This window comes from Oncorhynchus keta, chromosome 10 (genome assembly GCF_023373465.1).
Source record: "Oncorhynchus keta strain PuntledgeMale-10-30-2019 chromosome 10, Oket_V2, whole genome shotgun sequence".
NCBI classification, from domain to species: domain Eukaryota; kingdom Metazoa; phylum Chordata; class Actinopteri; order Salmoniformes; family Salmonidae; genus Oncorhynchus; species Oncorhynchus keta.
The window spans coordinates 48997242-49014837 of NC_068430.1; the positions used below are offsets into that span (position 1 = coordinate 48997242).

The following is a 17596-nucleotide window of genomic DNA, read 5'->3' on the forward strand; positions in this document are numbered from 1 at the left end:
CTTGCGTCATGCCATTGTTATGAACGTTCTCATGCCATTGTTATGAACGTTCTCAAGCCGCCCTCTATCGGCGGTGCCCTAAAGTGGTGATAAGCCCAGTCATTCTGGACAGAGGCTAACTACTGTTTAGTCTAAATTAAATTGCCTGGAAATATGATTGCATTGCTAAAGTAGTCAAATATTTAGTAGGAAACAACTTTGCCAGCATTATCATGTCGTCAAATTTACTTTAGACAGATGACAATGTTGTTATTAGCTAGCAAAGTTCGTCAAAAAAATAGCTAGCTATGCTAACATTAGCTATCTAAAATCCGGTGGCCTCCCCTCAATCTTAGCTAGCTAGCGTTATACTGCATCTAAAGTAAATCTGGTGACATCAAAATTATGACAAAAGCTTTTCCTACTAACTGTTAGCCTCCTTTTGAATGTCATTATATTTCCAAGCCACTGTAATGCACTTGGGATGAAATCTTCATCGGCGCTCATTGACGATGCATTGAGTAGAATGCTCAGTCTGAAATCGGTCCAAAACGAGCATTCAAAACAATATTGTAATGAAACATGCAACCCATCAAAACTCAAATTGGAGATGGGCAAAAGAGCTTTTAGTTTCAGGGCAGCGGAGTCCTGGAACTCCTTGCCAAAAGGTTCAAAAACAACGTGCCAAATAGTTGTCTTAAGAGACTAATTCATAAAATGTCTTGAGCGACTAGAGTGGTTCTACGAGCTTATTGTAGACGCAAGCTCTCAATATGTTACTGTATGTTGTACTTAAATTCATATGTGCACATTATCTATGTGGGTGTGGCAGGGGAAGGCTTAATATGAATAAATAATAGGAATGTGGTTCTTTGTGTTTTTATGCTTTTACTTTGCTTTTGTTGTTTTTCTAATTTCTGTATGTTTAAAAAAATGTTTTTTTTTTTACATTTCTTAAGGACTCTTGGAAGATTAGTCATTGGGCTAAACAAGATCCTTACAAAACAAAATAAATTACAAATGTGTTAGATCATTGGTCATACAAGAATATCAGATCTCATCTGCTTCTGACATCCGTCACATCATACAAATTATAATGTAAAACTCTAATAGCCAATTTGATCACAGGAAAGCAGTTATATTACATTCATCTTATAATGCATGTACAGTACATGAAGTATGTTCACCGAGAAACATATCCAGCTAAGTTTTGCAAATGTTCATTACAAAACTCCTTCGAGAGACAGTGAGTAAGCGGCCAGCCGTGTGGGTGAGGTGAGTAAGTCAGCATGCGCTTTAGCAGGATGGGTGACGCGGATGGGTCTTCACAGCATGGTTAACATGCAACACTCACTCAGTCACTTGCGCGCACACACACACACACACACACGAAAGGGATAAATAGAGGTCTGAAGGAATGCCTTTTGGAAAGAGTTAGTGTGTGAATTAAGTAATCAGGTTTCTTGTTTTGTAACTTCTCATGGCATTGGAAAGTAAGACTGAAACCTCAGAATGGGTGATGCAAATCGTTTTTAGGGCTGTTTTTCAAGCAAAGACTTGCTTACAAAATTAAGAGTCGTGCAAAGATTGAGGCTAGTATATTTTATTCTGTGAAACACTATTGTAAGGACCCCAAAGAGAAGGCTCAAATTAGAGAAAGGTTTGACTATATTGATATTGTTAACAATATTAATCATGTGAATAGGAAGATGTTGATTCAACTACATGTCCGAGAAGAGTGTCTCAGTGTTGTGGCCTTTAATAGCCTGTGGGCCTCCTACTCAACCTGCTGCTCAAGAGTAACGGCTGCTCCAGGCACCAGGCAATGGCTGCTGGGAATGGATGCATCAATGCATCAACATTTCAAGAGCTTCAAGGAAATGTAGCCTGCATTGTAATAGCCATCAATTTAATTCCATATATTAAGCGTAAAGTAGTAATTTCTTTGAGGGTTAAAGATTTCTGGCAGTTAAGTTTTCATGATTACTGTTTTGCTATGTTAGGAACTGAACATTGATATGTCTACTGCAGTTTTTTATTTAATTTTTTATTTTACCTTTATTTTACTAGGCAAGTCAGTTAAGAACAAATTCTTATTTTCAATGACGGCCTAGGAACAGTGGGTTAACTGCCTGTTCATGGGCAGAACGACAGATTTGTACCTTGTCAGCATGGGGAGTTCGAACTTGCAACCTTTCGGTTACTAGTCCAACGCTCTAACCACTAGGCTACTCTGCCGCCCCGAGTTAAGCATTTTCGCTAAAGACAGGAAAGTGGTCTTTGCACCATGCAGATATAAACTACATAAAACCTTGAGAAATTGGGAAACTATTTTCAACTAGCAGCAGTAATAATAATGGCAAACAAGATGTGCAATCTCTTTGCAGCATGAAGCAAAAAATGAAAGGTCTCCATAGAAACACTATTTGACCATGGGCTGATTTCCTGGGCTGATGCTTAGTATAATATACACGCACAGCTTGTTATTGACTCCCCATCACAAAAATGCCTACAAAGGACAAGTTACAAAACATTATACATGGCTGAAGATGTTCTTTTTGTAGGTGCTGAGATGCTTTGTCCACCATGGCATTTCTGATTGAGAAAAAAAAACATAGTATTGAAGAACTGGCCATGAAAAAGGCCCTAGATCTAAACATTAACACTAACTCTAGTTGTAGAGTCTGTTGTGTTCAATTTTGTTCCATAAACAGTAACTGAACAAGTGTATGTCTACAGGGCTAAGAGGGGGAATTAAAATAGACTCAGTGGTTTAATAATATAAGAACATGATAAACAAATGATAATAAAAAAGATAAATATCAAAATTGGGAAAGGGTCTTTCCTTAATGCTACTTACAGGTAATAAGAGTAGGAATATGCATTTCTTCTGAAACATGAAGGTAGACCAGTGGGACAAGATTGAGCACCCAAAAAAGGACAAACAGATTACATTAGTTAGTTCTTTAGCACCCGCATCAAGGAGAGCTGATGGAGAAAAATGTCAAGAACGGGTTAAAGACATTGATTTGCTGCTGGCCTGGTTTTTTTTGGTCTGCCTGTCTGTCTACAGTCTAGTTCAAGTTAAACCAACCTTCCCATTAAGCTCTGCATGTGCCTATGGTCCACCAGTCTATAGTAAAGGCTGGACATTTGGGTGCTCCGATACAGTTGCACATATAACCAACAGTACGCTACTCAAACCCCTGCAGCCATTTCATCAAAGAAGAAAATACACATAATTCACCCGCATTTAAAGAAGAAATAACACATCTGGCTCCCAATAAAATTGAAACTCCTTGAGAGATGGAATTGTCTGAACAGACAGTGGGTGGCTGGGAAAACAAAAATAGGAGAGTAGGGATGGGAGGAGGAGTGGGAGTAAGAGGAAGGGGGTATGTTTTAATGACATACTGTTCAGCCATTCTGTTTAGTGAGATGGAAAGAGAAAGCGATGCTACTGTTGACACTGACTGCTTTAGGAACTAAATCAAACCTGAGTGTTGAAATTAGAGTAGGCTTGCGTGTGTGTGCATGCATTCTGTTGGATTTCTCTAGGAAGGGTTCAAGGTAGAACAATCACAAATGACATGCAGCGAGCAGTGAGGAGTTAGCAAGCAGAGATGAGACTGAAAAGCAGATGGTATCTGTTGTTTCTTTAAGGGTTTGTAGTTCCCAAACGTGTTGACATCAGATATATCAAAGGAGTAAATGTGTGACAAATACCTACAGCATTCAGCACAACACTAGTCTGTTCATAATAAGCAGCAATGTGTTTAGCATAGTCTTTTTTTAAATACAATTTGATACCCACTTACTACACAAACAATGTGTATTTTTTTTTTAAGGGGAAGTTCAGGATTTTACAACTTGATGTTAGATGGTTCCTCAAACGAAAAAGTAGTTTTCTTTAAACAGGCACAAACTTCAGCTAACTTTAGTCACCGGTAGCTAACAATCAATGGAAGTGATAGGGGCAATTGTAAAACAATTTTTAAATAGCCAAATCACCTTCATGCAACATCAAACCAAATATAGAATTGATTTCAGTTGACTTGGCCAAGGAATTTTGACAATTGCCCCTATCACTGGGAAAAACCCAGTGGTGGTTAAGATGTGTCGATATCCAAGGTCTTAAAGGATATAATCAACATAATAGATCTATATGTACTGCAGTCAGATATAGTATTTGATTCAATGGAAAATTAGCCTTCAATCCTTTCCTCTGTTTGACAGTCCTGTTAATAAGTTTGCGGTCACTTAGAAATGTCCTTGTTTTTGAAAATAACATCAAATTGATCAGAAATAAAGCGTAGACATTGTTAATTAATGTTGTAAATGACCATTGTAGCTGGAAACGGCTGATTTTCTATGGAATATCTACATAGGCATACAAAGGCATACAGCATCCCGGAATCGCCTCTTCACTGGTGACGTTGAGACGGGTGTTTTGCAGGTACTATTTAATGAAGCTGCCAGTTGAGGCCTTGTTCTCAAACTAGACACTCTAATGTACTTGTCTCCTTGCTAAGTTGTGCACTGGGGCCTCCCACTCCTTCTATTCTGGTTAGGGCCCGTTTGCGCTGTTCTGTGAAGGGAGTAGTACACAGTGTTGTATGATATCTTCAGTTTCTTGGCAATTTCTTACATGGAATAGCTTTCATTTCTCAGAACATTAATAGACTGACAAGTTTCAGAAGGAAGTACTTTGTTTTTGGCCATTTTGAGCCTGTAATCGAACCCACAAATGCTGATGCTCCAGGTAATCAACTAGTCTAAAGAAGGCCAGTTTTATTGCTTCTTTAATCAGAACAACAGTTTCAGCTGTGCTAACACAATTGCAAAAGGGTTTTCTAATGATCAATTAGCCTTTAAAATTATAAACTTGGATTAGCTAACACAACGTGCCATTTGAACACAGGAATGATGGTTGCTGATAATGGGCCTATGTGGATAGATGTAGATATTCCATTAAAAATCAGCCGTTTCCAGCTACAATAGTAATTTACAACATTAACAATGTCTAAACTCTATTTCTGATCAATTTGATGTTATATCAATAGACAAAAATGAGCTTTTCTTTCAAAAACAAGGAACTTTCTAAGTGACCCTAAACTTTTGAATGGTATGTTTTCATCCACAACATGAGACACATTCATATGTCGGGTATACAGATACTGTCTGGCCTTAATTTGTTTTCAATGGGTCTCATTTATCATTTCCATAAAATACTGTATGTAAAATTTGTCCTTCCAATTTGTTCAGCTCAAAACATACAACTTCAATAGTGATGAAAACCTTGTTTCAATTATATTCCACCCATGTCTGGATTATACATTTAATTTAAAAAAACAAATGGCACTTTTATTGATACACGTGATCTAGCAGAGGTAAATGGCAAATATTAACCATGTATGCTGTCTATATTGCTTGTAATAGATTTAAGTCATCTAAGAATTAATTACGTAAATTGCTATGGCTGTATTGTTTTAAAAACAATAATGTTATGGGTCCATCAGACCCGCGAACATTGGGTGCATAACAAAAACGAACACCACACAAGGGTTAAGACATGAAGGTCAGTCAATACGGAAAATGTACTTCAAAGTTACTTAAAATGACGTCTTAAAAACCATCAAGCGCTATGACAAAACTGGCTCTCATGAGGCCCACCACAGGAATGGACAACCCAGAGATAACTCTGCTGCAGAGGATAAGTTCATTAGAGCTACCAGCCTCAAAAATTGCAGCCCAAATAAATGCTTCAGATTTCAAGTAACAGTCACATTTCAACATCAACTGTTCAGAGGAAACTGCATGAATCAGGCCTTCATGGTCAAATTGCTGCAAAGAAACCACTACTAAAGGACACCAATAAGAAGAGGCTTGCTTGGGCCAAGAAACATGAGCAACGTGTATTTTGGTCTGATTAGTCCAAATTTGAGATGTTTTGACTTTCTGAGACGCAGAGTAGGTGAACGGACGATCTCCGCATGTGTGGTTCCTACCATGAAGCATGGAAGAGATGGTGTGATGATGCTTTGCTAGTGACACTGTCAATGATTTATTTAGAAATCAAGGCACACTTAACCAATATGGCTACCACAGCATTCCGTAGTGATACACCATCCCATCTGGTTTGCGCTTAGTGGGACTATAATTTGTTTTGTTGTGTAAAGGGCTATTTGACCAAGAGGGAAAGTGATGGGGTGCTGCATCAGAAACTGGCCTCCACAATCACTCAACCTCAACCAAATTGAGATGGTTTGGGATGAGTTGGACGACAGAGTGGAGGAAAAGCGCCAACAAGTGCTTAGCATATGTGGGAATTCCTTCAAAACGGTTGGAAAAAGATTCCTTATTAATCTGGTTGAGAGTATGCCAAGAGTGTGCAAAGCTGTCATCAAGGCAAAGTGTGGCTACTTTGAATCTACATTTGATTTTTAATCGTTTAACACTTTTTTGGTTACTACATGATTCCATGTTATTTAATTTTTTATGCCTTCACTAGTATTCTACAATGTAGAAAATATTTAAAATAAAGAACATCCCTTAAATGAGTAGGTGTCCAAACTGCTGACGAGTACTGTATGTTCATGCAAAAAAAGGCAGGGTAGTCAAAAACATAATCATAATTGTTCTGTGTTCACTCTATGGAGCTGGAAACAACACTGAAATTGTGAAAATTATAATATACATTTGAGTGTAAGAGCATTCTGTTCTTTGTTCTGTTGGAAAATAAATCTGAGAACCTGCTTCAGATTGCAAACAACCTTAGACTTGGGAGAAGATTTACAGTTGAAGTCGGAAGTTTACATCCACTAAGGTTGGAGTCATTAAAACTTGTTTCTCAACCACTCCACAAATTTCTTGTTAACAAACTACAGTTTTGGCAAGTCGGTTAGGACATCTACTTTGTGCACGACGCAAGTCATTTTTCCAACAATTGTTTACAGACAGATTATTTAACTTATAATGCACTGTATCACAATTCCAGTGGGTCAGAAGGTTAGCTACACTAAGTTGACTGTGCCTTTAAACAGCTTGGAAAATTCCAGAAAATGATGCCATGGCTTTAGAAGCTTCTGATTGGCTAATTGACATAATTTGAGTCAATTGGAGGTGTACCTGTGGATGTATTTCAAGGCATACCTTCAAACTCAGTGCCTCTTTGCTTGACATCATGGGAAAATCAAAAGAAATCAGCCAAGACCTCATAAAAAAATTGTAGACCTCCACAAGTTTGGTTCATCCTTGGGAGCAATTTCCAAATGTCTGAAGGTACCACGTTCATCTGTACAAACAATAGTACACAAGTATAAACACCATGGGACCACGCAGCCTTGGTGCAAAAAGTGAAAATCAACCCCGGAAGCAGCAAAGAACCTTGTGAAGATGCTGTTGGAAACAAGTACAAAAGTATATATATCCACAGTAAAACGAGTCCTATATCGACAAAACCTGAAAGGCCGCTCAGGAAGCCACTGCTACAAAACCGTCAAAAAAATGCCAGACTACAGTTTGCAACTGCACATGTGGACAAAGATCATACTTGTTAGAGAAATGTCCTCTGGTCTGATGAAACAAAAATAGAACCGTTTGGCCATAATGACCATCGTTATACTTGGAGGAGAAAGGGGGAGTCTTGCAAGCCAAAGAACACCATCCCAACCGTGAAGCACGGGGGTGGCAGCATCATGTTGTGGGAGTGCTTTGCTGCAGGAGGGACTGGTGTACTTCACAAAATAGATGGCATCATGAGGTAGGAGAATTATGTGGATATATTGAAGCAACATCTCAAGACATCAGTCAGGAAGTTAAAGCTTGGTCGCAAATGGGTCTTCCAAAAGGGCAATGACCAAGTATACTTCCAAAGGTGTGGCAAAATGGCTTAAGGACAACAAAGTCAATGCATTGGAGTGGCCAACACAAAGCCCTGACCTCAATCCTATAGAAATGTTCAGGGCAGAACTGAAAAAGTGAGTGCAAGCAAGGAGGCCTACAAACCTGACTCAGTTACACCAGCTCTGTCAGGAGGAATAGGCCAAAATTAAATTCACACAACTTATTGTGGGAAGCTTGTGGAAGGCTACCCGAAACGTTTGACCGAAGTTAAACAATTTAAAGGCAATGCAACCAAATATGAATTGAGTGTATGTAAACCCCTGACCTACTGGGTGAAAGAAAGGTGATGAAAGAAATAAAAGCTGAAATAAAGTACTCTCTCTACTATTTTTCTGACATTTCACATTCTTAAAATAAAGTGGTGATCCTAACTGACCTAAGACAGGGAATCTTTACTTGGATTAAATGTCAGGAATTTTGAAAAACTGAGTATAAATGTATTTGGCTAAGGTGTATGTAATTTTCAGACTTCAACTGTACATTCCACCAAAGGTGCTTCTACAAAGTATTGACTCAGGGGTGTGAATACTTATGTAAATGAGATATTTCTGTATTTGCAAAAAAAGTCTAAAAACACTTTTCACTTTGTCATTATGGGGTATTGTGTGTAGACGGATGCGAAAATATATTTAATCCATTTTGAATTCAGGCTGTAACACAAAATGTGGAATAAGTCAAGGGGTGGCAATACTTTCTGAAGGCACTGAACAACTTTAAAGGTTATACTATGTAAACATGACACAGAAATACCATCGCTGTATAAAAACATCGGACGCACATACACACTCGCGCACACGCTACGCATCCATATGAATTGTAAACATTTAATTATACCACGCACGCATGCAAACATGCGGTGACTGAATGGACACTTAACTCACTCCGCCCATGTTGGGTGACCACATGTCCCATATTGTGCCAGACAGTCCTGCATTTTGGCCCTTTGTCCCACAACCAATCAAGTCCCACATTTCATCAACAAATTAAAACATCTAATTACAAAAAAAGTTAGATTTGTCCCATATTTCAGTCAGACATTCTAACCGGTTTATTTTGCAGTCACGATATATACACCGAGTGCACAAAACGTTATGAACACCTGCTTTTTCCATGACAGACTGACCAGGTGAACATTCACTTCAAATCAGTGTAGCTGCAGGGGAGGAGACCGGTTGAAGAATTATTGTTAAGCCTTGAGACAATTGAGACATGGATTGTGTATGTGTGCCATTCAGAGGGTAAATGGGCAAGACAAAGGATTTAAGTGCCTTTGAACGGGGTATGGTAGTAGCTGCCAGTCGCACAGGTTTGCGCCAACAGCTGCAACGCTGCTGGGTTATTCACGCTCAACAGTTTCCCGTGTGTATCAAGAACGGTCCACCACCTAACATGGGGTGCACCTCAATATTACCAAGGTGTTCTTGATGTCCAGCACACTCAGTATATATCATAAAGATATGGTACTAGTGATGTTAAACCCTTCTCCAATCGTTGTTGAGATCTGATATTCTGCGCAGCGCAAGACTAGATGTAGGCCAATGTCATATGGTCAAACACATTTGTCAAATCCTTTTGGTCAAATGATGCATTTACATCATGTCGGAAATTCGGGACCGCAGAGTTAAAATGAACGGAAATGTACATAGCGCTTCCTATTGGTTGATTCTGGTACCTCCCAAATGGGAAACTTGGGATCCGACTCTTCCGCCTAGGTTAGTGAGTTTCAGTTTCCGACATGACATGAACGCAAATTCCAGCTAAACTTGGAGGACAGTTAACTATTTACAAAAAATGATGGGAGCTAAAAACGTAAGAAAATAGCCATATAAGGTGATTTTGTCAAACCTGTGAGGCTCTCCATGTGCATTAGTTGCTTATTCAAAATATGTGCTGCTACTTCTCACAATATGGCTTTCCTAATTATTTTACATTTCCTGAGACCAACCAGAAATGTTTCCTTTGCTAAATATTCCCAGATTTTCATAAAAACAGCCACACGTGGTCTGTCATTTCTGTATCACCAAATTTTGTGTGAGGCAAAACACATTGTAATAGCCTATAGGAATGCTTCAATTAGCATGTTGGGTGCAGTGGTATTTCTCTCTGTGTGTGTGGGGGGGGCTAAATTGTCCTGCGAATATCTTGCAAAGTCATTCCTTTGTCCGGCATTTTAAATGTGATCGCTCTAAGCCCATGACTGAATGGCCTTGCAGAGCATTCATCTGTAATGTTAACAGCCTACGTTTGCACCAAGGCACCAATAAATTACTATTTGTATTTGGTTACACCGTCTTAATGTTCTGAAAGGTATATTGTCTGGACTAAAGTGGTATTGAATGTGAGGATTTGAAATTGTAAAAAATGAGTATTGGTAGGGCGATGGGATCTGCTAAGGAAGCGAGGCTGAAGTTCATAGTTTTGGAGAGGAGTCGGTGTGGGTGAGGATATTTAAAATACATTTTGTTACGGAGAAATATTACAAGGGGTGAAGTGCTGCCGGAGCTCGGAGGAGCAGCAGTCTAACTTTTTTCAATTTGAGAATACACTGATCTGGTAAAACAATGGTAAAATTCTAAATACATTTTATTTAACTACCACTAAAATTCCATCAAAAACAATAAAATGACAAACTAAATAAATATGTATAGCAGCCTAGAGGAAGATAAATAGTGGTTTCTTCCCTGTCTTCTCTCTGGTGGTGGCGAGAATGATGAAGAACTATAGGCGACAGCAGAGGCCTGTCAGAGGCTCGACCACCTTGGTGAATCAGAACGTTGAAAAAACATTTCACTCCACCGTGTGTCGGCCTTGATGTTCATGAAACTCCATGGACCCCTCTTGCACAGTGGAACCTAAAACGATATGTGACCACTTGGTTACGGTGACACCGTTCTGCCGAGGACTCCAAACCAGAGTGGCCACCGCAAAGCCCAAGTAGACTGCTTGGGATATTTAGCCTACATTGGCTATTGGTTGAGACGCAGGGCCTGTTCTAGCTTGGTAAGGTATGTCAGGGTGGGCAATTGGAATTGGGCCAAGTTGAAGGTAACAATGCATTTAGGTTATAAACTCAGCAAAAAAAGAAACATCCCTTTTTCAGGACCCTGTGTTTCAAAGAATTCGTAAAAATACTAATAACTTCACAGATCTTCATTGTAAAGGGTTTAAACACTGTTTCCCATGCTTGTTCACTGAACCTTTAACAATTCATGAACATTCACCTGTGGAACGGTCATTAAGACCCTAACAGCTTACAGTCAGATGGTCACAGTTATGAAAACTTACGACACGAAAGAGGCCTTTCTACTGATTCTGAAAAACACCAAACGAAAGATACCCAGGGTCCCTGCTCATCTGCGGGAACGTGCCTCAGGCATGCTTCAAGGAGGCATGAGGACTGCAGATGTGGCCAGGCCAAAAATGGCAATGTCCGTACTGTGAGAGGAACGCACAATCCCTCCATCAGTGCCCAGACTGTCTGCAATAGGCTGAGAGAGGCTGTACTGAGGGCTTGTAGGCCTGTTGTAAGGCAGGTCTTCACCAGACATCACCGGTAACAATGTTGACTATGGGCACAAACCCACTGTCGCTGGACCAGACAGGACTGGCAAAAAGTGCTCTTCACGGACAAGTCGCGGTTTGGTCTCACCGGGGATGATGGTCGGATTTGCGTTTATCGTCGAAGGAATGAGCGTTACACCAAGGCCTGTACTCTGGAGCGGGATCAATTTGGAGGTGGAGGTGGAGGGTCCGTTGTGGTCTGGGATGGTGTGTCAAAGCATCATCGGACTGAGCTTGTTTTCATTGCAGGCAATCTCAACGCCGTGTGTTATAGAGAAGACATCCTCCTCCCTCATGTGGTACTCTTCCTGCAGGCTCATCCTGACATGACCCTCCAGCATGACAATGCCACCAGCCATAATGCTCGTTCTGTGCATGATTTCCTGCAATACAGGAATGTCAGTGTTCTGCCATGGCCAGCGAAGAGCCCAGATCTCGATCCCATTGAGCACATCTGGAACCTGTTGGATCGGAGGGTGAGGGCTAGGGCCATTCCCCCCAGAAATGTCCGGGAACTTGCAGGTGCCTTGGTGGAAGAGTGGGTTATTTATTTTATTTATACGTTATTTCAGCAAGAACTGGCAAATCTGGTGCAGTCCATGAGGAAGAGATGCACTGCACTACTTAATGCAGCTGGTGGCCACACCAGATATAGAATGTTAGTTTTGATTTTGACCCCCCCCTTTGCTGTTTTTAGTTTGAGATGCATGAATACACCACACCAAAAGCAAAGTAATAATAATACAAAAAATACCAAAACCTTGAAATAATTACCATTGAAAACAAATTTCCTGCAATTCTACGTAGTAATGTAATGATTTATGTCACTACTAGGTCAATTGATTTGATAGCATGCTTAATCTAATTTGGCAATCGTTGCAAATATATCTCCAAAAGTTAAGTGGCTCGTCTGCTTGTTTGTCATGATTCAATTCATAGCTTTAGATTATAATAGGATAGACAAGCTTCTGGTTGAACCACAAAGACACAGACTCATGCCTATAGGCAGGTGAATAAATGTGTGTGTGTATACGAGAGGCATAGTTTAGAGTAATGAACACAACCCACTCACCAAAAAAAGTGCTATTGTGGTGAACACTTAATAAATCTGAATTAGTGCACCACTCCAAATAGGTTGTGACATTATTAGTGAAAATTACTAGTTTGTCATAGAAAGTGGAGCAGAGTTAAGCCTTCCTCTTGGTGGGTAAGTGCAGGTAAAGAGTAACAGTAGCTGCAAGGCCAGTTCATTGTTGCGCCAGGGGGGTTATGCAACGCAAAACAGCAAAATATGAATGAAAACCCTTACTGAAAGGTGTACTTATAATGCAAGACATAACATTCACTATAGATTATTGCAGATAATGTATCTAATATTCAACTGACAATGCATAGGAGGCTAGGTAAAAAATATCAATAATAAGTCAACGAATAAGACTGACATTGAGAGTGGCATTTTGTACAATCACAGTGATGCAGAACTAAAGCTAGAAATCCAAAACGGTGCAATCGACAGTGACGGTCTGAGTATCAAAAACTAATGGCCTCGTGAATTTTCGTGCATGTGTTGGACATGAATGACGGATCTGATCACAGATGAGTCCCAACAAAAATGGTGAGGCACAATCTCAAGATGCGTAGCTAAAAATAAACATACAATACCCCACACTCAGAGTTCTCCATGTGTGTATCTCTCTAGCGGGCGCAGGCCAAAAGAGGAAGAAGATAAGAGAAGGGTGTGAGACTACTATTAGAAAAAAAGAGTGGACAACAGTGGTGGATTTCATTATGTCAATAACTGGTACAGATGATTTATTAAGACGTTTTGTTATACCAACATATAACGTATGTCTAGAGAGGAAGTATAGATATTACACCAAAAGGCTAAATAGTCTATTTCAACTGGAAATACATGCAGAGGAGTTCAGATGATTAGAATGATTGCGTTGACCCTAAAGCTTTCATTGGGATGAATCAGCTGAATAATGAATATTACACCTAACCTTATATGTTGATACAGTTGAAGTCGGAGGTTTACATACACTTAGGTTGGAGTCATTAAAAGTAGTTTTTCAACCACTCCACAAATTTCTTGTTTACAAACTACAGTTTTGGAAAGTTGATTAGGACATCTACTTTGTGACTGACAAGTAATTTTTCCAACAATTATTCACAGACAGATTGTTTCACTGATAAAAATCACTGATAAAAAAATAAAAATTAATTTTTAAAATGCACTATATCACAATTCCAGTGGGTCAGAAGTTTACATACACTAAGTTGACTGCACCTTTAAACAGCTCGGAAAATTCCAGAAAATGATGTCATGGCTTCAGAAGCTTCTGATTGGCTAATTGACATTTCAGTGAAGTTTGTACCTGTGGATCTATTTCAAACTCAGTGCCTCTTTGCTTGACATCATGGGAAAATCAAAAGAAATCAGCCAAGACCTCAGAAAAAAAACTGTAGACCTCCACAGGCCTGGTTCACCCTTGGGAGCAATTTTCAAACACCTGAACGTACCACGTTCATCTGTATAAACAATAGTACACAAGTATAAACAGCATGGGACCACGCAGCTGTCATACCGCTCAGGAAGGAGACGCGTTCTGTCTCCTAGAGATTAACGTACTTTGGTGCGAAATGTGCAAATCAATCACAGAACAACAGCAAAGGACCTTGTGAAGATGCTGGAAGAAACAGGTACCAAAGTATCTCTATCCACAGTAAAACGAGTCCTATATCGACATAACCTGAAAGGCCGCTCAGCAAGGAAGAAGCCACTGCTCCAAAACCGCCATAAAAATGCCAGACTACGGTTTCCAACTACACATGTGGACTAAGATCGTACTTTTTGGAGAAATGTCCTCTGGTCTGATGAAACAAAAATAGAACTGTTTGGTCATAATGACCATCATTATGCTTGGAAGAAAAATGGGGAGGCTTGCAAGCTGAAGAACACCATCCCAACCATGAAGCACGGGGGTGGCAGCATCATGTTGTGGGGGTGCTTTGCTGCAGAAGGGACTGGTGCACTTCACAAAATAGATGGCATCATGAGGTAGGACAATTATGTGGATATATTGAAACAACATCTCAAGACATCAGTCAGTTAAAGCTTGGTCGCAAATGGGTCTTCCAAATGGACAATGACCCCAAGCATACTTCTAAAGTTGTGGCAAAATGGCTTAAGGACAACAAAGTCAAGGTATTGGAGTGGCCATCACAAAGCCCTGACCTTAATACGATAGAAAATCTGTGGTCAGAACTTAAAAAGCGTGTGCGAGCAAGGAGGCCTACAAACCTGACTCAGTTACACCAGCTCTGTCAGGAGGAATGGGCCAAAATTCACTCAACTTATTTTGGGAAGCTTGTAGAAGGCTACCTGAAACATTTGACCCAAATTAAAAATTTTAAAGGCAATGCTACCAAATACTAATTGAGTGTATATGACATCTGACCCTCTGGGAATGTGATGAAAGAAATAAAAGCTGAAATAAATCATTCTCTACTATTATTCTGACATTTCACATTCTTAAAATATAGTGGTGATCCTAACTGACCTAAAACATGGAATTTTTACTAGGATTAAATGCCAGGAATTGTGAAAAACTGATTTGAAATGTATTTTGCTAAGGTGTATGCAAACTTCCGACTTGAACTGTATATGGGTATGTGCATGATAATAAGATGGTTAGAATATGGCAGGGACTCTTACTGGCCCAGCCATTTGGGATCAGAGGTGGCCACTCACAAATTAGCGGGTGACATAAGCAAACAAATCTTCTAACTACATGCATAATTAACATGGGGGGCTTGGCTTGAAATATTAATTGGTTAAGTTAAATGTCAATTGAATTGGCTGTACAAATAGTGCTCTCCCTCCACTTCAGCCATCTCAATCTAAACTGCCAAAGTCAACACTGGTTTCAAGTGGAGGAGAACCAGCTCTTCCACGTGCGCACAAACACACCGACTGGGACAACATGTGCACCTGTCCAAATGGAGAGAAGGGCCTAGTTGGTGTTGGTCTGGCACTCAACCACTGATTGCACATGAAGGTGGTCTGTGCATATACCATCAGAAAACTGCAATGTGCGGATGTATTCTGTGATTTGTTATTACAATAAACCTCTACTTTATAATAGATTTAGTCTGATGTTTTTAAAGAAAAAAACCACATTAAGCCCCAAGAGAAAATTCTTTCAATTTCTACAATTCTCTACAATACTGTTGAGAAGCTATGTGGAGTAGTTTTGAGCGGTTAGCGAAATTCCAAAGCCACAAATGGTGAACATTCCATTGTCTCTGTCAAGTCCACATCAATAGAAAAAAGGGGTTACGATGAAATAACATAATATTGAAGTTGTGTGTATTTCTTAGTTTTTATTTGATGGCAGTAGCAGTCAGCCAGCCCATCTTTTGTTATCTGTGTGCGCCCCATACTGTACTGTCTTCAGTCATCCTGTTTAGCTAGCCTGCATAACTACGCTGCCGAGCTGTCTGACTAAATAATTTAACTAGTTCTTCAAAGTAGAAAAGACATACTCCCCTGTAGGTCTAAGCCCTTAGATCGCAATATCTACTAAGCTAACATATGGAATTGTTTTAAGGCGGTCATCAAATGTATAATTTAACCATTGGATTTTTAGGTATAAAAAAATGGCATTTACTACAAATTCATAAATGGCAAAACCAAAAGTATGATAATAAGGAACAAGGTTCTGAGAGACATTTTTGTAAAATGTAGACCAATGTTTGGTCACTTTTTGCAATTTTTACAGCCTGGTACTGGGTCACTTTCAGATGACTCCACTGAAGCTTTTTTGGTTGTAGAGCAGAACAACCGACATGTTCATGTTTGTGAGTGATATTGGTGACAGTTTGTAGGTCCAACGGTGCAGTCTGGACAGTTGGTTTTGTGAGAATGTCCACGACAGAGTTCAGACAACTGCTGTAAAGCTTGTGGATATTGTAGAGTCAAACAACTGACACTGTCGTCTTCGTGAGAGTCTAACCTTTCAATATCAGTGACATACAGTATTATAGTTCATAGCTCATACAGTTCGGGTTGGACAGACAATTGTGACGATTTTCTTGTCCAGATCCTCCGCTTTCACAAGCCCCATGTCAATCAGCTCTATAGGGGTTTAATGAAGGGTCTCTGTTCCTCTCTTCATTGTGTTGTGTTCATTCCTCTCCCATACGGTCTGTGTGTATCTAACCTAACATAGCAGGCGTAAAAGTGTATACGTCCAGAAATCAGTATATAATGACGAGAAGCTGATGTCTCCGCTCTAACAAAGGGAGTCGTTATCCTAAAGCCGGGAAGGAAGGCGACAAGCTTAGGGCCAAAATAAGCCAATAGAAACACATTGTTTTTTTGGGGGACAGATTTTGGCAACAGTGAAACCTCTAGTTTCCCTTATTCGTCTTTGTCGGAGCCAGGGGAAAAAGCTGCAATGGATTATGGTCATTGTAGTTAATTACCAAGTTTCTGTGCTGAACTATGTTAAATATTTTCTTAATGAACATGTATCTCCCATCATGGAGGTGGCCCATCATCCGACATATTTCTTGGCTTGATTTCTCTCGTGAATTATTTGTTTTCTCGCTAGAGAAACGGTGATTTGGGCTCACAAAAAAACTAAATGGAATTCAAGTAATTGAACCGACATTGGTCAATTAGTTGTAACCAGGAAAGAAATGTCATGTTAGTTAATCCTTAAGAGTCCATTGACGCACCCGTGTAACATCATACAACAATAATCTGCCAGTTTAAGCTTGAGATATAAGTATTTTTGCATGGGCTGTGTCTCAAACCCCCATATCCGCCTATATCTGCCTTCCGCATCTACAGTGGGAGGTGACCCGAGCTACAGCGGTGTTTGCCAGACCATGAAACATCCCGAAAATCTGTATTTTCACAAAAACTTATGTAGTGTCCGAACGACCACTCTATGGAATGACCACTGTATGGAAAGGGGAGACTGTTTTGCTCTACGACCTCCAGAAGACCTCCAGAAGTGTCAGGGGACTCGTCTGAAAGTAACCCATACAAACAAATGGAAGTATAAAGGTAGTTTTGTGCCAACAAAAATAAGGGGTTAAATATGTGCCCAATTTTTTTATTTTTTTAAAATATATTTTT

The 17596-nt window shown here is 39.8% G+C and overlaps 1 protein-coding gene across 11 annotated transcripts in view; it reads right to left on the reverse strand.

Moving 5' to 3' along the window:
* Positions 1-17596, reverse strand: part of ptprt (protein tyrosine phosphatase receptor type T) — a 394370-nt gene that overhangs the window by 70224 nt on the left and 306550 nt on the right. For 5 of the 11 annotated variants that reach the window (XM_052527243.1, XM_052527245.1, XM_035778494.2 and 2 more), the window contains one exon: positions 13108-13140. The exons of 3 other annotated variants lie outside the window; for them this stretch is intronic. In XM_052527243.1, the coding sequence (XP_052383203.1) occupies positions 13108-13140 (33 nt within the window). Of the gene's footprint in view, positions 1-2839; positions 2870-13107; positions 13141-17596 lie in introns of all 11 variants that reach the window. 3 more of the 11 variants (XM_035778501.2, XM_052527244.1, XM_052527240.1) reach the window with 1 other exon arrangement.